The sequence below is a fragment of the Phyllobates terribilis genome, unplaced genomic scaffold (assembly GCF_046119375.1).
Source record: "Phyllobates terribilis strain yellow unplaced genomic scaffold, ASM4611937v1 Scaffold_56__1_contigs__length_8794411, whole genome shotgun sequence".
NCBI lineage: Eukaryota > Metazoa > Chordata > Amphibia > Anura > Dendrobatidae > Phyllobates > Phyllobates terribilis.
Window position 1 is genome coordinate 5,500,574 of NW_027362816.1, and position 26,017 is coordinate 5,526,590.

General features: G+C 44.5%; 1 protein-coding gene across 1 annotated transcript in view; it reads left to right on the forward strand.

Moving 5' to 3' along the window:
• Positions 1-23,210, forward strand: part of LOC141192245 (uncharacterized) — a 152,592-nt gene extending 129,382 nt beyond the window's left edge. The window contains exons 2-7 of the mRNA XM_073661739.1: positions 8,529-8,678; positions 8,808-8,987; positions 9,071-9,182; positions 9,266-9,363; positions 9,902-9,992; positions 18,166-23,210. Of these exons, the coding sequence (XP_073517840.1) occupies positions 8,607-8,678; positions 8,808-8,987; positions 9,071-9,182; positions 9,266-9,363; positions 9,902-9,992; positions 18,166-19,544 (1,932 nt within the window). The 5' untranslated portion in view covers positions 8,529-8,606 and the 3' untranslated portion in view covers positions 19,545-23,210. The remainder of the gene's footprint in view (positions 1-8,528; positions 8,679-8,807; positions 8,988-9,070; positions 9,183-9,265; positions 9,364-9,901; positions 9,993-18,165) is intronic.
• Positions 23,211-26,017: the final 2,807 nt, after the last annotated feature.

Consider the following 26,017-nt stretch of genomic DNA (forward strand, 5'->3'; position numbering starts at 1 on the left):
TGGATGAAGGGGCTGCTGCAGAGTACAGTGCAGGGCGGGAGCAGGGCTGAGGCTGGAGAGCAGAGGAGATGAAGGGACTGCGGGCAAAGGATGACACAGAGAGGAGGGGGCCATGGATGAAGGGGCTGCTGCGGAGTACAGTGCAGGGCGGGAGCAGGGCTGAGGCTGGAGAGCAGAGGAGATGAAGGGACTGCAGGCAAAGGATGACACAGAGAGGAGGAGGAGGCCATGGATGAAGGGGCTGCTGCGGAGTACAGTGCAGGGCGGGAGCAGGGCTGAGGCTGGAGAGCAGAGGAGATGAAGGGACTGCAGGCAAAGGATGACAGAGAGGAGGAGGGGGCCATGGATGAAGAGGCTGCTGCGGAGTACAGTGCAGGACGGGAGCAGGGCTGAGGCTGGAGAGCAGAGGAGATGAAGGGACTGCGGGCAAAGGATGACACAGAGAGGAGGAGGAGGCCATGGATGAAGGGTCTGCTGCTGAGTACAGTGCAGGACGGGAGAAGAGCTGAGGCTGGAGAGCAGAGGAGATGAAGGGACTGCGGGCAAAGGATGACACAGAGAGGAGGAGGGGGCCATGGATCAAGGGGCTGCTGCGGAGTACAGTGCAGGGCGGGAGCAGGGCTGAGGCTGGAGAGCAGAGGAGATGAAGGGACTGCGGGCAAAGGATGACACAGAGAGGAGGAGGAGGCCATGGATGAAGGGTCTGCTGCGGAGTACAGTGCAGGACGGGAGCAGGGCTGAGGCTGGAGAGCAGAGGAGATGAAGGGACTGTGGGCAAAGGATGACACAGAGAGGAGGAGGGGGCCATGGATGAAGGGGCTGCTGCGGAGTACAGTGCAGGACGGGAGCAGAGCTGAGGCTGGAGAGCACAGGAGATGAAGGGACTGCAGGCAGAGGATGACACAGAGAAGAGGAGGGGGCCATGGATAAAGGGTCTGCTGCGGAGTACAGTGCAGGATGGGAGCAGGGCTGAGGCTGGAGAGCAGAGGAGATGAAGGGACTGCGGGCAGAGGATGACACAGAGAGGAGGAGGGGGCCATGGATGAAGGGGCTGCTGCGGAGTACAGTGCAGGACGGGAGCAGGGCTGAGGCTGGAGAGCAGAGGAGATGAAGGGACTGCGGGCAGAGGATGACACAGAGAGGAGGAGGGGGCCATGGATGAAGGGGCTGCTGCGGAGTACAGTGCAGGATGGGAGCAGGGCTGAGGCTGGAGAGCAGAGGAGATGAAGGGACTGCGGGCAAAGGATGACACAGAGAGGAGGAGGGGGCCATGGATGAAGGGGCTGCTGCGGAGTACAGTGCAGGATGGGAGCAGGGCTGAGGCTGGAGAGCAGAGGAGATGAAGGGACTGCAAGCAGAGGATGACACAGAGAGGAGGAGGGGGACATGGATGAAGGGGCTGCTGCGGAGTACAGTGCAGGATGGGAGCAGGGCTGAGGCTGGAGAGCAGAGGAGATGAAGGGACCGCGGGCAAAGGATGACAGAGAGGAGGAGGGGGCCATGGATGAAGGGGCTGCTGCGGAGTACAGTGCAGGATGGGAGCAGAGCTGAGGCTGGAGAGCAGAGGAGATGAAGGGACTGCGGGCAAAGGATGACAGAGTGGAGGAGGGGGCCATGGATGAAGGGGCTGCTGCGGAGTACAGTGCAGGACGGGAGCAGGGCTGAGGCTGGAGAGCAGAGGAGATGAAGGGACTGCAAGCAGAGGATGACACAGAGAGGAGGAGGGGGCCATGGATGAAGGGGCTGCTGCTGAGTACAGTGCAGGACGGGAGCAGGGCTGAGGCTGGAGAGCAGAGGAGATGAAGGGACCGCGGGCAAAGGATGACAGAGAGGAGGAGGGGGCCATGGATGAAGGGGCTGCTGCAGAGTACAGTGCAGGACGGGAGCAGGGCTGAGGCTGGAGAGCAGAGGAGATGAAGGGACTGCAAGCAGAGGATGACACAGAGAGGAGGAGGGGGCCATGGATGAAGGGGCTGCTGCGGAGTACAGTGCAGGACGGGAGCAGGGCTGAGGCTGGAGAGCAGAGGAGATGAAGGGACTGCAAGCAGAGGATGACACAGAGAGGAGGAGGGGGACATGGATGAAGGGGCTGCTGCGGAGTACAGTGCAGGATGGGAGCAGGGCTGAGGCTGGAGAGCAGAGGAGATGAAGGGACCGCGGGCAAAGGATGACAGAGAGGAGGAGGGGGCCATGGATGAAGGGGCTGCTGCGGAGTACAGTGCAGGATGGGAGCAGAGCTGAGGCTGGGGAGCAGAGGAGATGAAGGGACTGCGGGCAAAGGATGACAGAGTGGAGGAGGGGGCCATGGATGAAGGGGCTGCTGCGGAGTACAGTGCAGGACGGGAGCAGGGCTGAGGCTGGAGAGCAGAGGAGATGAAGGGACTGCAAGCAGAGGATGACACAGAGAGGAGGAGGGGGCCATGGATGAAGGGGCTGCTGCGGAGTACAGTGCAGGACGGGAGCAGGGCTGAGGCTGGAGAGCAGAGGAGATGAAGGGACCGCGGGCAAAGGATGACAGAGAGGAGGAGGGGGCCATGGATGAAGGGGCTGCTGCGGAGTACAGTGCAGGACGGGAGCAGGGCTGAGGCTGGAGAGCAGAGGAGATGAAGGGACTGCAGGCAGAGGATGACACAGAGAGGAGGAGGGGGACATGGATGAAGGGGCTGCTGCGGAGTACAGTGCAAGATGGGAGCAGAGCTGAGGCTGGAGAGCAGAGGAGATGAAGGGACTGCGGGCAAAGGATGACAGAGAGGAGGAGGGGGCCATGGATGAAGGGGCTGCTGCGGAGTACAGTGCAGGACGGGAGCAGGGCTGAGGCTGGAGAGCAGAGGAGATGAAGGGACTGCGGGCAAAGGATGACACATGGAGCTAGAGAGGAGCGGGACAGAGGCAGGTCAGGTGGAGGCAGGCAGGGAAGTAGAAGGGTAGAGCGTGCAAGCACTGCCGTTTTGCCATGACCTCCTGCCATGCATGCAGGACACGAGTGCCAGCATGGCGTTATGATGACATTGCATACACAGGTATCCCTGTATGCACCTGTGCGCACCCAGCGGCAGTTCGCTTTGAAGTGCCGGGCGCCCCCACTGATATGATTATGTCAGTGCTCGAGTATGGACCCCTGCAGGCAGCGGCTGTTGCCAGGACAAGGATCTCTTTGATCCTTTTGTCCTAGCAGTGTGACTCTCTACTAACATGGTAATTAACCATGTCAGCATATAGCCACAGGCAGTAGATGGACATCTGTCCATCTTCTTCTGACATGCCCAGACTTTTCTTGTCCTGGGCATATCTGAACAGTGGGTAGATTATAAGGGGACCAGCTATATATGTGTGGAGGCACAATTATATTCATGTGCATGTGGACATATATAAGTGTGGGGACACATTGGGTTGTAGGCACATAAGGCATTATATGCACATGCATATACAGGTACTTCTCACTAAATTAGAATATCATCAAAAAGTAAATTTATTTCAGTTCTTCAAAACAAAAAGTGAAACTCCTATATTATATAGAGTCATTACAGACAGAGTGATCTATTTCAAGTGCTTATTTCTGTTAATGTTGATGATTATGGCTTACAGCCAATGAAAACACACAAGTCATTATCTCAGTAAATTAGAATAAAAAAACACCTGCAAAGGCTTCCTAAGCATTTAAAAAAGGTACCTTAGTCTGTTTCAGTAGACTCCACAATCATGGGAAGACTGCTGACTTGACAGATGTCCAGAAGGCAGTGACTCTATATAATGACTCTATATAATATGAGTTTCACTTTTTGTATTGAAGAACTGAAATAAATTAACTTTTTGATGATATTCTAATTTAGTGAGTTGCACCTGTGTATATGTATGCATTCGCATACAGTACAGACCAAAAGTTTGGACACACCTTCTCATTTAAAGATTTTTCTGTATTTTCATGACTATGAAAATTGTACATTCACACTGAAGGCATCAAAACTATGAATTAACACATGTGGAATTATATACTTAACAAAAAAGTGTGAAACAACTGAAAATATGTCTTATATTCTAGGTTCTTCAAAGTAGCCACCTTTTGCTTTGGTGACTGCTTTGCACACTCTTGGCATTCTCTTGATACTGTACATGATAGTATGCAAATACACATATATGCATACATATTTTAGTACAATTCCCTTTACACTCTTTCCTCAGTTCGAAATGTAATTAAGAAATTGCAGTTAACAGCAATATGCAAATTGCCTCTTCAGAGAAAAAGAGGACTTGTACTCTATAGCGCTACCTATTGGAAGCAGCAATCTTACAAGTCACAATCAACCCTTTAACGAGTCGTGCAATATGACTTAGGATAAAAGCCAAATCAGAATCTCAATCTGCAGACACGGCGTTTCGGGCTGTTGGCCCTCGTCAGTGCAAAGTATGAGAACTGATTTGGCTAGGTGAGAGGCTCTGGACTGAGGTCTAAGTGGTAACTTTTTTCCTTATGGAGAGTGACACACCAGCTTTGGCACGTTAAGTTAACAGCAAGGGAGACAAAGCTAAATTTCAGTGAGAGCTGCTCGTAGGATTGCTGGAGAGGCAAATCAGAAACCCCCCTTGACTGCAAAAGACCTTCAGAAAGATTTAGCAGACTCTTTAGTTGTAGCACATTTTCAGGGACACCTGCACAAATATGGCCTCATGAAAGAGTCATCAGAGGAAAACCTCTCCTGCGTCCTCACCATAAAATTTAGTGTCAGAAATATGCAAAAGAACATCTAAATAAGCCTGATGCATTTTGGAAACATGTTCTATGGATTGATGAGGTTAAAATAAAACTCTTTGGCCACAATGATCAAAGGTATGTATTGAGAAAAAAAGGGCACAGAATTTCAAGAAAAGAACATCTTGCCAACCATTAAGCATGGGAGTGGATCAGTCATGCTTTAGGGTTGTGTTGCAGCCAATGGCACGGAATCATTTCACGGGTAGAGAGAAGAATGGATTCAATGAAGTTTCAACAAATTCTTGATGCAAATATAACACCATCTTTAAAAAATCTGAAGTTGAAAAGAGGATGGCTTCTTCAAATGGATAATGGATTCTAAACACACTTCAAAATCCACAATAGACAACCTCAAAGGCACCAGATGAAGGTTTTACAATGGCCCTCACAGTTCTCTGATCTGAACATCATTGAAAATCTGTGGCTAGACATCAAAATAGCAGTGAAGGCAAGACGACCCAGAAATCTCACAGAACTGGAAGAATTTTCCAAGGAAGAATGGATGAAAATCCCTCAAACAAGAATTTAAAAACTCTTGTCTGGCTACAAAATGCGTTTACAAGCTGTGATACTTGCAAAAGGTGGTGCTACTAGGTACTAACCAATCAGGGTGTCCAGACTTTTGCATCGGCCCATTTTCCGTTTTGTAATTTTGACCATGGGTGTTTAAACCTTTACATGCCACTGTGAGTAAAGGAAATTAAGTTAAGGAAGGATTCCTTATCTTAGACGAACAGGATTTAAACAAACAGTTGTCTATACTAGAGAGGAAGCTACAGTGTCGCATAAATGGGACATCTGTTCTCCTAAGAAGAGCTGAAGATGCAGTGCCACAGCAATGAGTGTGTGGCCCTCATTGAATGGACTTTGAAAGTACTAGTGAGGAGTCGTACCGATGCACCTCAGCCAGTGAGGTCCTCACAAATCAACTGGGAGCTCTGAGTTGCCCTGAGGGGCTGTAACGACACATCTCAACCTGCATGGTCCTCACAGGGATGATGGACCTTCTCATAATGGCTTGCTGGACTGTTGTAGCTTTTAACAAAAGTTGTGTACCGCCACATGTAACCATAAAGTTCTTGACTCTGCATAATGCAGGATAAACATTCATAAAGTGTTGTGCCTGCTATCTGATATAATGTATATACTTGTCATCAAGTTCTTGTTAAGTAAAGTAAAGTTTATTTTTGGACTTTGGTATCCTTCATTTATCTCCATACCATCTGGACTGGGCCTGCCAAGTACAGTGGCAGCATACGGTCTTCAGAGTCGGGAAATGTGACTCCACCAAATTAAAGTCTGTGATGCAACGTGGCATTGGTGGATGGAGCAAGACATGATGTCCCAGATGTGCTCGATTGGATTCAGCTCTGGGGAATGGACAGGCCATTCCAAAGCATCAGTGCCTTCATCATGCAGGAACTGCTGACACACTTCAGCCACATGAGGCCTAGCATTGTCATGCATCAGAAGGAACACAGGGCCCATTGCACCTGCATACGGTTTCACAATGGATCTGAGGATCTCATCCCAGGACCTAATGGCAGTCAGGGTACCTCTGGCTAGCACATGGAGGGCTGTGCGGCCCTCCAAAGAAATGCCACCCCACACCATTACTGACCCACTGCCAAACCGGTCGTGCTGGAGAACGTTCTCAACAGCATCTCCAGACTCTGTCACATGTGCGCAGTGTGAACCTGCTCTCATCCGTGAAGAACACAGGGCGCCAATGTGGAATCTGCCAATCTTGGTGTTCTCTTGCAAATGCCAATGACCCTTTACCATGTTGTACTGTAAGCGCAGCACGCACTTATGGACTTCGAGCCTTCATACCACCCTCATGGAATCTGTTTCTGACAGTTTGAGCTGACAAATAAATGTTAGTGGCCTGTTGGAGGTCATTTTGCAGGGATCTTGCACTGCTTCTCCTGTTCCTCCTTGCACAAAGGAGGAGGTAGCGGTCCTGATGCTGGGTTGCTGCCCTCCTAAGGCCCCCTCCACATCTCCTGGTGTACTGACCTGTCTCCTGGTACAGTATATGCTCCATGCTTTGGACACTGTGCTGACACACAGTTACCTTTCTTGCCACAGCTCTCATTGATGTGCCATCCTGGATGAGCTGCACTACATGAACAACTTCTGTGGGTTGTAGACACCTCCTCATGCTACTGTACCTCTAGGGGTGAGAGCAATGATAAAATGCAAAAGTGACCAAAACAACCAAAAAGGATGAAAACAGAGAAATGTTCTGCAGAACCACTCCTTTATAGGGGGTGTCTTGCTAATTGACTATCATTTCAACCTGCTGTCTTTTCCATTTACACAACAGCAGGAGAAATTGATTCACAATCAGTGTTGCTTCATAACTGGACAGGTTGATTTCACAGAAGTGTGATTGACTTGGAGTTACATTGTGTCGTTTAAGTCTTCCCTTTATTTTTTGAGTAGTGTACGTAACAGCCCCATACACGAGATAAGTGTTGGCTGAACAGTCATTTGGCAGACGGCTATCTCTCCCAACTTCCCCATACACACAAATATTCCAGCTTTCTTGTGGTCTGTATGAGAGAGTCGCCTCCAGACTCCTATAGTGGAGGATTATCTACAGGAAAAACAAACAATTAGCCTCTAAAATTCAGGATCCCAGATCCTTCTCTGCCCTGACATCATCGGTCAGGAGGCCCCCAAATACATTATATGGTCAGCCAACCCCCAATTCATTACTTCCATGCAACTCTAGTCTAATGTGTATGGGGGCTTTAAAATGTAACTCATTGGACGCTGCCTCTGTCCCGGCCTAATAGACTTTCGTACATTGCAGGCCCGACACCATTATTAGACATTAGTATTGTAGGAACTAGGCAGCCCCATACTATTGAGTACTTGGGGGAGGAGGGGCATTCAGCCGAACTCTGTCAAACCTTCTGAGATGCCATGTTTGCTTTTGACAGCAGCAATTGGTTAAACTGCCAGGGTTTATGTTGCAGCGGCATCTGTGCCATCCCTGCGGTGCCCAAAGGAATTAATTATTTTAAAACAAATGTTTAATGTGTTAGAAAATAACAAAATGTGTCTTATGCTGTTTGCATGTTTTTTTCTTTTTATAAGAATTGTTGGTGCCAATTTTCTTTTGAAACATTTTAATTTCTGCTTTTTTTCTGGTGTTTTTCTTGTAATATAGGAAAGCCTAAGGTCAGAAATAAACCCCATAAAACACTGTACATGGAAACTTTGGTATCAAATTATTTCTGTCCGCAATATTTGTGTAAGCAAAAAAGGTTTTATAAATGCATCAAACTTCTGTGTGTGAATCAGACATAAGATCTAGCGAGATAGAAGATTACAGTCCGGGGAAGACGGGAAACATTCATATAGACGGCCGGTGGAGATGTAGTCAGTGATGGACTCTGGCCAAATATGTTTCTAGAGCCGTAGAAGAAGATGTCGGCCTCCTCATGAAGTAGTTATTTCTCATGTCACGTGTAATGAATATCTCCTCCAGTATTGCTAATGCCGATTCCAATGTCGGTAAATTAGATGACAATTAGTGTTATGGAAGATGAGTCTATGAGAAACGTATTCAGCTGCAGACGCCAAGGAAGAAACTACTTGTTGGCTGTGTTCTAAAATATATAGGTTTTATTAGCAGATATAAAGAAAAAAACTAAATAGTGTAAAATAATAAATCTCCTCATATTTTTCTCTAATTATCTCCAGTAATTGTATTATTACACAGGATTTTTATGATGTTACATCTACTTATCTTCTTCTCATTCAGGTCTCTACAATATTCGATCCGCTCAGTGACAATCTTCTATATAAGAGAGTTTTCCTGATTTACCCATCAAAACTGGATATGGACAAGGACAAGATAGCAGAGAAAATATTACACCTCACCCTAGAGATCCTCTTCCGGGTTACTGGAGAGGTGAGAGATTCTGATGACGTCACATTACATCATTATTATCTATAGGAATAACAGATGGACAAAACTGGAGAGGTGAGGACTCTGGAAATGTCTGGAGGGAGATTTATTAATGTCTCTCTCCATAACCAGGATTACACAGTAGTGAAGAAGACCTCTAGTGAGCGCTGTCAGGACCCTGTGTCTGAGGGATGGGGAAGACCCCTGAGCCCAATCACGGGGCCTCCACCACAGCCCCTGATACATGAGGACATCAATGACCAGAAGATCCTAGAACTCATCTACAAGATGATTGAGCTGCTGACTGGAGAGGTGATACTGCTGGGAATGCTGGGACATTATACAGTAAAGCTATGAAGGGATCGCAGTGGTGACATTATCATTGTATGTGTCAGGTTCCTATAAGGTGTCAGGATGTCGCTGTCTATTTCTCCATGGAGGAGTGGGAGTATTTAGAGGGACACAAAGATGTCATGATGGAGGTTCCCCAGACCCTCACATCACCAGGTAATAAACAGGACTAAATACACACGGCCTATAATTATCTGTATGTAAAGAATGAATTCAGTCCCTGTATGTGTTTCCTCCAGATCTATCCAGTAAGAGGACAACACCAGAGAGATGTCCCCGTCCACTTCTTCCACAGGACTGTAAACAAGAAGATCCCAATGTTCCTCAGGATCATCAGGTAGATGGAGAGAAGGTGTCATGAGATCTTCTCTATGATGTGTAGACGGCTGTGAAGGTCTTCTGCTCAGCAGGGCTGTGGTGTCTGAGTTGGAGCCCATTTTGGTGGAGTCAGAGTGGTATAAAATGGACCGACTCCGACTCCTAAAATATATAATAAATTGGGTACAGTAGTTCAATGCAGTTTGTGGGGAATATTTTTTCATAAGAATTTGGGAAAGTTATGAAATGTCCTATAAATGTCTGTCCTATTCCTGATCTAAGGGTCTAGACATTTAGCTGAGATTAATCTGTGCTATAGTAAATTTATCCCTTAAACGTGAACCATGTATGAGGGAGTCGTGGAGTCGGTGTCATGGAAATTGAGGAGTCGGAGGTTTGGCTTACCGACTCCACAGTCCTGGTGCTCAGTCTTGTTTTATCCACCAGTATTATATGTTTTATACTTGTGTAATGAGAACGGTGGAGATGGCAGGATTAGAGCTGATCATAGATGGGCCTTCTCCATCTGTCTGTGACTTTTACAATATTTGTTTCAGGGTGAAGATCTGACCCATATTAATACTACAGAGACATATGTGAGGGGTGATGAGTGGTGTAAAGAGGAGATTCCTACATATGACTACCCAGGTGAGTAGTAACCACTAAATGCACAGAAGTCACAGATTCTTCTCAGTCACCGGCTGTGGCTGCTTTATCGGTCGTGTAGTCTGGCCATATCACAATTGTGTGGTCACCATTCTTCCTCTAGACCACAACATTCTCCCCTACACAAAACTGTTAACCCCTTTCTGACGTTGTAAGTAATAATAAGTTTCTGTGCTCTGGACCTTATGGACCAGGTACGTATTATTACTACATGGCGATCGCACCCGCACACAGGCTGTGCAGGTGCAATCGCCGCCTGGGTCAGCTGATTCTGACATCTGACACCCGGCACGCAGTGCCCGCACCGCTCCCGGCAGCACTTAGTGAGTGCGCAGATGGACAGCAGCGGGGTCCCGATCGTTGCCATGGTGACCCGATGTCGTCATTATACCATCCGGGTCACCAGCCCCAGCAAGTTAAGTTTGATCATGCGCAGTGCATGATCAAAGTAACTTGTGTCTGCAGAGCTGACAGTTTAAAAGTTATAGCAGTGATCCTGCTCTGCTATGCCTTATAACTGCGATCAGCCTGTTGTAAAAATATATTAAAAAATATATATTTTTACAACATATATTAAAAATAATATATGAAAAAAAAATAAACAATAAAAGCACACATATTTGGTATTGCCGCGTCAGGAACGACCTGACCTATAAAGCTGTCCCACTAGTTAACCCCTTTAGGGAACACAGTAAAAGAAAAAAAAAACTAAGCAAAAAACGGTGCTTAATTAGAATATTGTCAAATAAAAAGTGGAATAAAACGCAATAAAAAAGATGAATGTAAATAAAAATGGTACCGCTGAAAATGTCATCTTGTCCAGCAAAAAAGAAGCAGCCATACAGCTCCATCAGCTGGAAAATAAAAAAGTTACAGCTCTCAGAATAAAACGATGCAAAAAAAAAATAGTTTTTATTGTGTAACTGCGCCAAAACCTAAAAAAACAATATAAATGTAGTACGGCTGTAATTGTACTGACCCGAATAATAAAGCGGCCTTATACATTTTTCCACACGCAGAACGGCATATAAAGAACCCCAAAAAAATGATTCCTGAATTGTTGGTTTTTGTTTATTCTGCTTCCCAAAAATCGGAATAGAAAGCGATAAAAAAAAGTCACATGCCCAAAATTAGTACCAATAAAAACATCAACTTGTCCCGCAAAAAACAAGCCGTCACATGACTCTGTCGGCCGAACTATGGAAAAATTATAGCTCTCAAAATATGGCGATGCATAAACTTTCTGTGCTGCTGAATGTGCTCATATGGTCCCTACAAGACCAGGTCCAGTCTTTCTGGCTAAACTTTACTTTTATGATCGACAACATTAAATGTGCAGTGAGGCCAAGTGTGAATTTCTGTACAATAACAACTGAGTTTCCATTTATCCTGACTTTTCAATTTCTTTTCAAACCAACTAACTTCAAACAGGATTGTGATAAACTATACAGAAAACATTACACCTGTGCCATGATATATCTCTAAGCTGTGCGCGGCTGATGGCTGTAATATACATTTATTCACGCCTGCAGGAGATGTGTTGGCATGGCTCGAGCCCTGGTTTCATGGATTCACTCCACGTCATAAATTACATTATGTTTTCAATCCTAAGGGTATGTGCACACGATGCAGAAATGAAGCAGAAAATTTCTGCATCATTTCTGCATCTCCCTGGCAGAAAAAACGCATGCAGATTGTACATGCAGATTGTGCATGCGTTTTTCCTGCAGAATACATGCGGATCCACATGCAGATTGACATGCGTTTCCGCATGCAGATTGACAAGCGCTTTCCAGGCGATTTTAGCATCACCTGGAAAGTGCTTGACAACTAGGTCACACTATATAAATCCATGCAACCAGCATGGATTTATATAGTGTGACCCGAGAGAGTGTATATACTTACCTCTGATGGCCCGCGCTGTCCTGCTTTACAAAGTTCCCAGCTGCCGGCAACTTTGAATTGAAAGACCTGCCGACGTCAGCGTCACGTGACCCGTCACATGACTCTGACGTCACCGCAGGTCCTACAACTCACTGCAAGTGCCGGGAACCAAGCGGGAGCGGTGCGCGGGCCGACAGAAGGTAAGAATACATTTATTTTTTATTTTATTCTTTTTTTACAGCTTTTTTAATGGTACCTGGGTGTGGATGAGACTCTCCTCTCCTCCACACCCGGGTGCCATCCGCATATTAGAACGCGCCAATAACGCAAGTACAAATGCTGTCTTGCGGAATTGGCGCGTTCTAATGCAAGTCAATGGCGGCGAAATCGCCGCGTTTCCGCAAAATTAATTGACATGCTGCGGATTTTTGACCGCAGCGTTAACGCTGCGGAAAAGTCCGCATCATGGGCACAGCACATGCGGATTTCCATTGGGGAACATTGCTGCCCTTCTACCATGCGTTTTTCATGCGTTTCCGCAACTGCAAAAACGCCGCGGAAACGCATGAAATACGCATCGTGTGAACTCAGCCTAAGAAATTCAGATTACTGCACAATCTCTCCTGAAATGGGGGCGCTAATACTTTCTCTACTCTCCTGGTCAGGACTCATAGTAGCTCCAATGGTCCACCACAAATGAGTGCCACTCCGATTTAATATTGGAGTTCTCCCCTTATACATATATTGTTGTTGAGGATGTAACATAGAATAAAAAATGTCTTTTTTTATAGATTTATTCTGTATGATAGTTTGATTGTGGTGGGATCGGCCTGACTCACTTATGTGACTCTATAACTCCCTGGTAGTCTTTAAAAAAAGGTCTCCATTACGTCTTCCCAATGCCCAAGGTCTAAATTTAAGACACCTCATCTCTGCACTATTATAAAAAGTTCTCTTTGAATGTCTATTTTTTTTTAACTCATCTGACAGAAAATATTGTCCCTTGCGATAGTTTAGATTGCCACGAGCCATCGAGCCCCATACTCCAATTACCCCAGAGAGGTTTCACCACTAGTTACTCACTACTTACTGATGGAGACTGCTGAGATTGATTATTTCAGTAGATGTGTTATGGTCTATATTCACAGTTTTTGACTACAGTAGTTAGTGACCAAATTTCTCTGATTTAACCCCTTCCTGCAGCCAGTTTTGTGTTCCTCTCTAGGCCCATTTTTCAAATCTGACGTGTCTCACTTTATGTGGTGATAACTCTGGAATTCTTCTCAAGCGATAATAGGAAACAAATGGACCTTACAAATTATTTTCCTTGAATCCTACAATACCCTGTATACGGTTGTACACTACTGTCTGGGCACATGGCAGGTTAAGAAGGGAAGGAGCGCCATTTAGCTATTTGAATATAGATCTTGCTGAAATAGTTTGCAGACACAATGTATCGTGGTCACCTGGCAGCTCAAAAGATGGCCACCACAAACAGGCTTGGTGCCATCTACTTCATTTTCCAGATCCCACGAATTGTCTTGTTCATCACCGTTTAACCCCTCTTCATGGATCTGGACTTACACAGAGACCCCTAGGCTTGGGCCACGGTGTTACCTGGTGTTCTGTGGTGTGAGATGGGAAGAAGAATAGTCAGGTAGTTGGGTCAGAACCAGGAGGGCAGAGAAAATACCAAATCAGAAGACACAAGAGTAGCCAGTAATCGGGCCGAGGTCACAACAGGAAACAAATACACAAGCCGGGAGCTGAGCACAGAGGACTGAACCAGAGGAGAACAAGGCTGTAACTGGCAGCTTCCGGCAATATGCTTTGAGCTTTAGTAGGGTGCGGTGCTTTCCAGTTGGCTGAAGCAGGGAGCAGATTACTTCAGCTGGACAGCACACACCCATACTGCCAGACTGGATGGTACTACTGGTCCCAGGCACCCTAATCTTAGTGGCTGGACAGAAGCTGTACCTTTAACTCCATATTTGGGAGGCAGAATGAACAAACAGTTGAACACCACGCTCCACCGCTTCATCCTATGAGGTTTTCTATTAGATGGTCATTGTCCTGATGAATAAGTGAATTTTTTTTATCGAACTTGCCTTTTTTACAGACAATTTAACCACTTCGCGCCAGAGCCTGTTTTTGCCTTCGTGACCGGGCCAATTTTTTCAATTCTGACCACTGCCAGTTTATGAAGTAATTACCCTGGAACGCTTCAACGTATTCCCCTGATTCTGAGATTGTTTTTTCATGACATATTGTACTTCATGATAGTGGTAAAATTTCTTCGATATCACTTGCGTTTATTTGTGAAAAAATCAGAAATTTGTCGAAAATTGTGAAAATTTGGCAATTTTCAAACTTTGAATTTTCATGCCCTTAAATCAGAGAGATATGTCACACAAAATAGTTAATAAATAACATTTTCCACATGTCTACTTTACATCAGCACAATTTTGGAACCCAAATTTTTTTTTGTTAGGGAGCTATAAGGGTTAAAAGTTGACCAGCGATTTCTCATTTTTCCAACAAAATTTACAAAAACATTTTTTTAGGGACCACATCATATTTGAAGTCACTTTGAGGGGTCTTTATGACAGAAAATACCCAAAAGTGACACCATTCTAAAAACTGCACCCCTCAAGGTGCTCAAAACCACATTCAAGAACTTTATTAACCCTTCAGGTGCTTCACAGGAATTTTTGGAATGTGGAAGAAAAAAATTAACATTTAACTTTTTTCACAAAAATGTTACTTTAGACCCAATTTTTTTATTTTCACAGGGGTAACATGAAAAAATGGACCCCAAATTTTTTTGTGCAATTTCTCTTGAGCGTGCTGATACCCCATATGTGAGGGAAAACCACTGTTTGGGCGCACGGCAGGGTTCGGAAGGGAAGGAGCGCCATTAGACTTTTTGAATGTAAAATTTGTCTGAGTAATTAGCGGACGCCATGTTGCGTTTGGAGAGCTCCTGATGTGCCTAAACAGTGGAAACCCCCCACAAGTGACACCATTTTGGAAACTAGACCCCTTAGGGAACTTATCTAGATGTGTGGTGAGCACCTTGAACCCCAAGGTGCTTCACAGAAGTTTATAATATTGAGCTGTAAAAATAAAATTTTCACATTTTTCCCACAAAACCGTTTTTCATCCCTTAATTTTGCATTATCATAAGGGTAATAGGATAAATTGCACCATGAAATTTGTTATGCAATTTCTCCTGAACACGCTGATACCCCATATGTGGAGGCAAATTACTGTTTGGGCACATGGCAGGGTTTGAAAGGGAAGGAGCGCCATTTGACTTTTTGAATGTAAAATTTGTTTGAATAATTAGCGGACGCCATGTCACATTTGGGGAGCCCCTAATGTGCCTAAACAGTGGAAACCCCCCACAAGTGCCACCATTTTGGAAACTATACCCCTTAGGGAACTTATCTAGATGTGTGGTGAGCACCTTGCACCCCCAGCTGCTTCACAGAAGTTTATAATATTGAGCCGTAAAAATAAAATTTTCACATTTTTCCCATAAAAAATGTTTTTCATTCCCTAATTTTGCATTATCATAAGGGTAACAGGATAAATTGCACCATGAAATTTGTTGTACAATTTCTCCTGAGTACGCCGATACCCCATATGTGGGGGAAAACCACTGCTTTGGTGTACGGCAGGGTTCGGAAGAGAAAGAAGCGCTATGCTGGCTGGGATAGGCAGCAGACACCATGTCACATTTGAAGAGTCGCTGACATGCCAAAACAGCAGAAACCCCCACAAGTGACCCCATTTTGTAAACTACACCTCTCAAGGAATTCATCTAGGGAAGTAGTGAGTATTTTTTAATTTTTAAATTTATACCATTGGGCAGTGAAAAAAGTATAATTATATTTTTACCACAAAAAAATGTTTTACCCTCAGATTTTACATTTTCACACAGGGCAATGGGTAAAAATGGTGCCGAAATGTGTCACACAATTTCTTCTAAAAGTGTCAATACCCCATATGTGGCTGTATCGTACCACTTAGCCATACGGTGAGATTTGAGGGGGAAGGAGCGCTATTTGACAATTGGAGAACAAATTATTGTAGAATAGGCATTTGGATTTGGGAGCACAAAATTTTCTGAATTTCTTTTGGGGGGCAAGGGCCATTTTGCTTTTCCAGAGCCTTTCTGCTACCAGTAACTTGGAAGTCCCTTATATTTTTAACAGATGATGGACCTGAGTGGGGACTAGCTTTTTTTGAGGACTGAGTTGAAGCTTTTATTGGGAACATTTTACGTAACATTTATCCGGCGCTCTAGGCTGAGCACTTACATCGGGGTTTCCATCTAATTTTCCAAGTGATGTAATTCAGATGAAACCCCTGCAGGATCCATTCACTGTAATGAGGCAGCAGAGTTACTCTGGACTCTGTCTGGCCTCTGTTTAGTGGTGTCCTTTTTTTCAGAAGTGCACAAAACTGTGGCCAACCGCACTTTTATGCACGCTTAAAACAAATGACACTGTGGGATCCCAGGCTAGACGGCGTCCACAGTGGCCTATATCTGCCTCATTACAGGGAATCTTCCATCATGGGTTCCGGCTGAATCACATATTTCAGAGATTTACATGGAAACTCTGGTGTAAGTGCTCAGCGCAGAGCACAGGATAAATGTGAGCAGAGCCTTACTGGGATCTTTGGGAGACATAATAAACAAATCAGTAGCAGGTGAATAATATTTGTTTTATTTATTTTTTATGCCGTTCCTAGTGTGATATAACTGATTAGATTACTTTATTCTTCGGGTCGGTGCGATTACAGAGATACCAGATTTATATCGGGTTTTTATGACTGACAGCTGTCACACACTAAAATACGCTTTTTTTGCAAAATCTAGTTTTTGCATCACCATATTTTGAGAGCTATAATTTTTCCATATTTCGGCCGATAGAGTCATGTGACGGCTTGTTTTTTGCGAGACGAGTTGAAATTTTTATTGGAACCATTTTTGGGCACGTGACATTTTTTGATCGCTTTCTATTCCGTTTTTTGGGAGGTAAAGTTAACAAAAACAAACACTTCAGGAATTGTTTTTTGAGGTTTTTTTTATGCCGTTCTGCGTGTGGTAAAAGTGATCAGGCAGCGTTATTCTTCGGGTCAGTACGTTTACAGCGATACTACACTTACTGTATTTTTTTTATGTTTTGGCGCTTTTACACAATAAAACAATTTTATAGAAAAAAAAATATATTTTTTGCATTGCTTTATTCTGAGCGCTATAACTTTTTTATTTTTTGGCTGATGGAGCTGTATGGCAGCTTTTTTTTGCGGAACAAGATGACGTTTTCAGTGGTACCATTTTTATTTCTATTCTGCTTTTTGATCGCATTTTTTTCCACTTTTTGTTTGGCGATATGATGAAAAAGCTTATTTTTTTGCTCCGTTTTTTATTTATTTTTATTACGGTGTGCACAGAAGGAGTTAATTAGTGTGACAGTTTTATAGTTCGGGTTGTTTCGGACGCGGCGATACCAAATATGTGTACTTTTTTTGGTTTTGTAATAATTTACGGATTTATTGGTTTAATATTTTATTTATTTATTTTTATTTATTTTGTGATTTTTTTTTTTAATAGTTTAAAAACTTTTTTTTTACTTTTTTTTACATTTTTACTTAGTCCCTGTATGGGACATTAATTTTTATTTTTCTGATCACTGATCTCATGTAATGTAATACACATATATTACATTATATGAGGTCTTCACTGACTGTTTCAGTCAGAGTCTCCTGTCTGGTATCAGCTACATACAGGCTGAAGCCAGACAGGAAGGACACCATATATGGCAGAGCTGGAGGCGGTCATGTGACCTCCAGCTGCCATAGCAACCCCAGGTCCTCAAACGAAATGGAGGTCTTCGGAGGTAAGTAAGACGACCCCCTCTCTTCCTGCTGTCTCCTATATGCCGCGATCACTATAGATCACAGCATATAGCAGACAGCAAAGAGTTAACATCACTGGGACCTGATCTAATCAGGTCCCGATGATGTACCCTGTCAGAGCTAACGCTCTGCACCGGAATCACAGTGCTTGCAGGACCCTGGGGGTCCTGAGCACTGCGAGACCACCCACCGTTTTTAAACGTCGGCACTGCACAGAGCCCGGCAAGCGCCGACGTTTATCTACAGTGGGCGGTCGGGAACCGGTTAAGTAGAAATGTTCAAAAATATAAAATTCAAGGATTTTTTATTAAAGAATAATAATTGGTTTTATTCTTGGCAGATGTCTGTACCAGGAGATCAGAGGGACAGCTGACATCTTCAATTTTCAAATCAATTAATTTTCAGATCCCACAGGATACAATTAAAATGAATGACATTTCTCCAGATTTACCATCATCCCTTCACAGCAAAGATCTGTTATCTGATCCTTTGAAACAGGTCCTGTCTTCTGATTCATTACCGACTACTAATGAAAATCAAAGTCACAAAATAAGCATTAAAAAGCTAACTATTCCTAATGCAAAGAAGCCATTTTCACATTCAGAATATAGAAATAGTTTTCCTCTCAGAAAGTCTTTTCTTAAACATCAAAAAATTCACACAGCGAAGAATAGATTTTCTTGCTCCAAGTGTGGGAGATGTTTTAATCAGAAAACAAGTCTTGTTAGGCACAAGAGAACTCACACAGGAGAGAAGCCATTTTCCTGTTCAGAATGTGGGAAATGCTTTACAGAGAAATCAAATCTTATCGCACATCAGAGAACTCACACAGGGGAGAAGCCTTTTCCATGTTCAGAATGTGGGAAATGTTTTACAGAGAAATCAACTCTTATCAAACATCAGAGAACTCACACAGGAGAGAAGCCATTTTCATGTTCAGAATGTGGGAAATGTTTTGTACATAAATCAAATCTTTTCAAACATCAGAGAACTCACACAGGGGAGAAGCCTTTTCCATGTTCAGAATGTGGGAAATATTTTGCAGTGAAATCTACTCTTATCAAACATCAGAGAACTCACACAGGGGAGAAGCCTTTTCCATGTTCAAAATGTGGGAAATGTTTTACAGAGAAATCTACTCTTATCAAACATCAGAGAACTCACACAGGGGAGAAGCCTTTTCCATGTTCAAAATGTGGGAAATGTTTTACAAAGAAATCTACTCTTATCAAACATCAGAGAACTCACACAGGGGAGAAGCCTTTTCCATGTTCAGAATGTGGAAAATGTTTTAACAAGAAATCTAGTTTTCTTACGCACCAGAGAACCCACACAGGGGAGAAGCCTTTTTCATGTTCAGATTGTGGGAAACGTTTTGTACAGAAATCATGTCTTAATATACATCAGAGAACTCACACAGGGGACAAGCCTTTTCCATGTTCAGAATGTGGAAAATGTTTTACACAGAAATCAACTCTTATCAACCATCAGAGAACTCACACAGGAGAGAAGCCATTTTCATGTTCAGAATGTAGGAAATATTTTACAGCGAAATCAAATCTTATCAAACATCGCAAAACTCACACAGGGGAGAAGCCTTTTTCATGTTCAGAATGTGGGAAATGTTTTACAGAGAAATCAACTCTTAGCAAACATCTAAGAACTCACACAAGGGAGAAGCCTTTTCCATGTTCAGAATATGGAAAATGTTTTAACTAGAAATCTGATTTTGATAAGCACCAGAGAATTCACACAGGGAAGAAGCCTTTTTCATGTTCAAAATGTGAGAAATGTTTTAACCAGAAAGCGCATTTTGATAACCACCGGAGAACCCACACTGGGGAGAATGCCGCAACTACACCCAACTAGTCTCTGTACAGACTAGAAAGGCCCTAGCTGCATAACTAAAAACGCCACCACAGACCTAACTAACTAATAAGCCGTTGACGAGTTTCTCATACCTCCTGAGGAACCAGAGGGGAGGCCGCAACACACAAAGCTCTGAGTGAGAAACAAAAACACATTCATATAGGGCAAAGAAGGCAAGCTAAGGAGAACCAAAAATAAAAGGAACAAGTATAATCTCCCAGAAACCAAACATTGTTAGAATGAAAATGTACTAGGAGGGAAAGCAAACTGCCCGGGAGGATAGTTTCACCTTTGTGGTGAAACTTATAAAATTCATCCTCACCAACTGTATATGTAAAACCCGTCCATTTATAATGACCACGGACAAGATAAAGATTCCCATCTCATATCAGGACCACAAGATCCCAGGTACTTTCAGCTGCATCACAACTAATGTAATGTACTTAATTATATGTACCAAATGTCCAACTGGGGGTCTGTATGTAGGGGAGACAGGGCAAAAACTTAAAACAAGGATGAATTCTCATCGCCACACAAAAAAAGAATAGATCTACTTGTGGCCACACATTTTTACGGCCACAACTGCTTATCCCTTTCCCATACTGATAGTTCTGCTTCACATCACTTGTCTTATCTATTGCATTATTCCTGTGCCCTGTTGTGTATAAATATGTGACTCTTTAGATTTTGTGTTATACTTTGTCTGATGATGAGACCTGAGTAGTCTCGAAAGCTTACTGACTAATGGCTAACTGAAAAGATGGTATCAACCACTGAGGACTCTCAAATTTTAATATTTTTCTCAATACAGAAATTTTAAGATCTCTCCACAGGTGTTCAATGGGATTTAGACGCAGACTCATTGCTGGTCAGAACTCTCCAGCACTTTGTTTCCATCCATTTTCTGGGTGCTTCTTGAAGTATGTTTGGGGTCATTGTCTTGCTGGATGACCCATGACCTAGGACGCAAACCCAGCTTTCTGACACTAGGCACTACATTGTGCCCCAAAATCTTTCGCTAATCTTCAGATTTCATGATGCCTTGCGCACAGTCAGAGGCAGCTAAACAACCTCAAAACACCTTTGAACCTCCACCATATTTGACTGTATGGGCTGTAAATTTATTGATTATGCTTCCCTCCTTGACAAAGGAACATGCGGATCTCTGAAGATGGACTTATAACCTTGAAATAGTTGATATTTTTCAACAATTTTGGTTCAAGTCCTCAGACAGTTCTCTTCTCCTTTTTCTGTTTTCTCCATGCTTAGAGTGGCACACATATGCACATAATGCAAAGATTGAATCAACTTCTCCCTTTTTTATTTGGTTTAAGTTGTGATTTTCATATTGCCCACACCTGTTACTTGCCACAATTGTGTTTGAACAAGCTTCACATGCTTGAAACAAAGTTGTTTACCCACAATTTTGGCAAGGTGTCAACAATTTTGTCCGACCTATTTTATGTGGTTTTAGTTTGAAATTATGTTCAATTTGCCTTTTTTTTCTCTGTTTTCAATACACGCAAATAAACGTGTATAACAAAACGTGTAATTGCCATAATTTTCTTGGAGAATTAGTTCATTTTCTGGAACAATTTCAAGGGATCCAACACTTTTGACCATGACTTGTGTAACGGGTCTGGGAGGTGGAACCTCTGAGCTACTATACAAAGGGGCAGTCCTTGTAAGGAAGCGGGTGGCTCCCAGGGAAGGCGGGCAGGTAGTCACGGCAAGTGACAGGAACAGTCTCTGGGAAGAAGGGCAGGAGGTCACGTCAAGTGACGGGGACAGTCTCTAGACAGGCGGGTGGTCACGGCAAGTGACAGCAGGGGAAGAGTCTCTAGACAGGCTGGTGGTCACGGCAAGTGACAGCAGGGTAAGAGTCTCTAGACAGGCAGGTGGTCACGGCAAGTGACAGCAGGGTAAGAGTCACTAGACAGGCAGGTGGTCACGGCAAGTGACGGCAGAGCCTCCAGGTAGGCTAGCAGGTGGGAAGCAGGTGAGCGCTCCCAGGTGAGCGGGTAAGAGTCTCACGGCTGGCTGGCAGGTGGTCACGGCAAGTGACGGCAGAACCTCCAGGTAGGCTAGCTGGTGGGTAGCAGGTGAGCTCTCCCAGGTGAGCGGGGAAGAGTCTCTCGGCTGGCTGGCAGGAGGTCTCAGGCAGGTATCAGGCAGGTATCTGGCAGGTATCAGGCAGGTGCTTCCTGAACCGCAGGCGGACTGGTCCATAGACAGACTGGCGGATGCTGGTAGGCAGACTGTCAGACCGCAGGGAATGCAAGCAGGTAGACAGAGCTGGAAAACAGACTGGCAATGGAACCTGAGGGCTGAAGCAGAGGTGAAAGGCTTTGCAACAACTTTGCTTGGGCACCTCCATTTTGGAGGAGGTGCCTTATATATGGGAGCCCCACCGGCAATTGGCCGGGGACTCCTTAGGACGGCGCGCACGGCCCCTTTAAGAGAGAGGGAGCGCGCGCGCCCTAAGCACAGTGCCCGGGAAGCAGCGAGCGCTGCCAGCAGCGCGGGAGGAGGACGCTGAGGACGGAGCAGGGAGGTGAGGGGAACGGCGTCTCTGCCTAGCAGGAGGCAGGAACGCCGACGCTACAACTTGTTTTTGTTGCCTTTTTAATTTGTTGCAGCATATCATCCTCTACATCTTCAGCTATATTAGGAGGCTTGTAGCAAAGTCCAATTGGCAGCTTTGCATTATTGCCATTTCCATGTACATTACCCATACTGATCAGGGATGTAAAGCTCAAAACATGCAGAGGGCCAAAATGAAAAACTTTGACAAAGTCGTGGCCCAACCAGTGTACAGTATAATGGGCCCCACATAGTCCTCCATACAGAATAATGGGCCCTACATAGTCCTCCCTACAGTATAATGGGCCCCACATAGTCCTCCATACAGTATAATGGGTCCCACATAGGTTTCCATACAGTATAATGGGCCCCACATAGTCCTCCATACAGTATAACGGGCCCCACATAGTCCTCCATACATAAGAAACAAGAGGAAAAAACTTTGAGTCAGAGTCCCATATAATAGTGAAAAAATTACAAAATTGTATTAATTATAATTTATACAGGAAAAAAATATGAATCGCAGAAACAGAGGCAGTTAATAGTAAAACAATAGAGAAGCACTAATGAGGAGCATGAGACAAATTAACATGATTATTTTCTGATGTAAAAACATAATTGGGCTGCCAAAAAAATAAGAATTTATTGTTAAAATGCAGTGAAGCTTTCAATAAAAGTGCAGGTGCTTATGAGGTAGGTCAGAAGTAGTTGCTATATAAGAGGTTAGTCATACCGCTGTCTATATATAAGTACTAATATAAATAGCTCATACCGGGGACAGCAGATCTTTATAAGTGGTATCAGTGCCCTGACCTCTTAGGCTACAGGGTAAAAGTATATCATAATACATATTAAAGCCTAGAAAATGCACCTAAGTAGGAAAAAAGATTAAAGAACGGCAGCAAAAAGAGTGTATCATGAATCCTATAGCATACTTACAGCCACAGTGGATGTGAACACGCTCCTCAATGGCGCTCACCCTGGTGCGCGTTTTGGCACGGCTGCCTTCGTCAGGAGGTGGCGTCAATGAAGGTGGGTAGGATTTAGAAACCCTTGAGCCAATAGAAAAGGGGGGGTGTAGTCTCTCCGCCAATGGGTGTGGGAAGGGTGTGGCATGACACATGGCAATCACCGCTACACCGCCGCATCCACGGCAACCGCGTCATGTAATCCATGATGCCGCAAGCACGTGGGGAACCACGTGACCGCGTGTCATGGAGCACATATTGATACGGCCAGTGAGGACACCACAGAGAACAGTGAAGCCATGCGTACCGCCCAGTCCACAGACATATAGTCAAATACAACTGGAGAGAAAATGAAACTAACATAATGGGGTAAACTGTCAATAATAGCACATCTCAAATGTGTTATATATACCTGAACCCAATCGAGATGGTTTGGGGTGAGCTGGACCTCAGAGTAAAGGCAAAAGGGCCAACAAGTGCTAAGCATCTCTGGGAACTCCTTCAAGATTGTTGGAAGACCATTTCCGGTGACTACCTCTTGAAGCTCATCAAGAGAATGCCAAGAGTGTGCAAAGCAGTCATCAAAGCAAAAGGTGGCTACTTTGAAGGACCTAGAATATAAGACATATTTTCAGTTGTTTCACACTTTTTTGTTAACTATATAATTCCACATGTGTTAATTCATAGTTTTGATGCCTTCATTGTGAATGTACAATTTTCATAGTTATGAAAATACAGAAAACTCTTTAAATGAGAAGGTGTGTCCAAACTTTTGGTCTGTACTGTATATCTATGGGGTATAGGCGATAGACAATTATATATAAGTCAGAGAATTTAATTGGCCATGACAAAACAAATAAAGTATATCTAAGAAAAGCATGAAGTATAACATGATTATATGAGATCATAGTATAAATGCATAATAAGATCTAAGAAAATATCTCTCAAAATATCGATCTATAAATGCGAAAGATATACAATAATAACTGTATGGACAAAAAATGCACACACAGAAAAAAGTTACAGATCTTGAGAAACAATACAGCGCCAGCAATTATGTCCATGTTATCCAATAGCAGAATGGAAGTCATCAACGTCATTGACGGAGAGAAATGGAGATATCACCTATACAAACATGCCAATCACCATGTATTGCCTTTATGAATATTTGGTAGAAAAAGACGACAACCTCTCATGGAGGAACACTAAAGAAATAGAAAAACATTAAAATACAAAAAAATTACCCAACCATACTAGATAAAAAGGTAAGACAAAATAGCTAAAACAATGTGGATATAGGTGATCAGAGAAATGGGGCATAACTAATATTTTCGTTCAAGCCCAATGGATGGAGTATTTTTAAAGTCCAAATCCATCTGCTCTCTTTCTGGGCTAATAGTTGGCTCACTCTACCTTCCCTAATATTAGTGGTGATCATGTCAATACCCAGAACTTTAAGTTTAGATGCGTCACACTTATGGTGTATTCTAAAATGCTTGGGAATAGTTTTTAACGTAGAAATATCAGTTTCATTTACCGCCACTTCAATACCTAGGACGTGTTCACGTATTGTTGTCCTAAGTCAGGGGTCCTCAAACTACGGCCCGCAGGCCACATGCTGCCCGCGGAGGACTTTTATCTGGCCCGCCGGGCTGTGGACAGAGGAGAGCGGTGTCAGCGCCCGCCCTTCCCCCTGCTTTCTCAGAGCCCCGGCAGCCCGATACTTACCTCTCCCCTTGCCTTCGCAGATCCGCTGTCTTCCTGGTCTGCGCTCCCTGTGACGTCTCAGGTCAGAGGGTGTGGTGACGTCTTTACACCGCGCCCTCCCCCTGAGCCGTCACAGGGAGCGCAGAGCGGGACAACGCCGCCGCGACGCTGGAGTCCGGACCTGAGCAGCGGCAGCAGGCAAGGAGGGAGGTGAGTATTGGATTTTTTTTTTTTAATGTATGGAGGCATGGGACATAATATTAGGGGTGACATCCTGCATGTGGCATTATATGGGGGGGTGACATCCTGAATGGGGCATTATATGGGGGGGTGACATGCTGCATGGGGCATTATATGGGGGGTGACATCCAGCATGGGGCATTATATGGGGGGGTGACATCCTGAATGGGGCATTATATGGGGGGTGACATCCAGCATGGGGCATTATATGGGGGGGTGACATCCTGAATGGGGCATTATATGGGGGGGTGACATGCTGCATGGGGCATTATATGGGGGGTGACATCCAGCATGGGGCATTATATGGGCATTTGACATCCTGAATGGGGCATTATATGGGGGGGGTGACATGCTGCATGGGGCATTATATGGGGGGTGACATCCAGCATGGGGCATTATATGGGGGGGTGACATCCTGAATGGGGCATTATATGGGGGGTGACATGCTGCATGGGGCATTATATGGGGGGTGACATCCAGCATGGGGCATTATATGGGGGGGTGACATCCTGAATGGGGCATTATAAAGACAGGGGAGTGATATCCTGCATGGGTTATTATATGGGGGGGGGTGACATCCTAAATGGGGCATTATATGGGGGGGTGACATCCTGAATGGGGCATTATAAAGACAGGGGAGTGATATCTTGCACAGGGCATTATATGGTGGGGGGGTGACATCCTGAATGGGGCATTATATGCGGGGGTGACATCCTGAATGGGGCATTATAAAGACAGGGGAGTGATATCTTGCACGGGGCATTATATGGTGGGAGAAAGGGAAATCCTGCATGGGGCATAATAAGGGGGGAACAGCCTGCATAG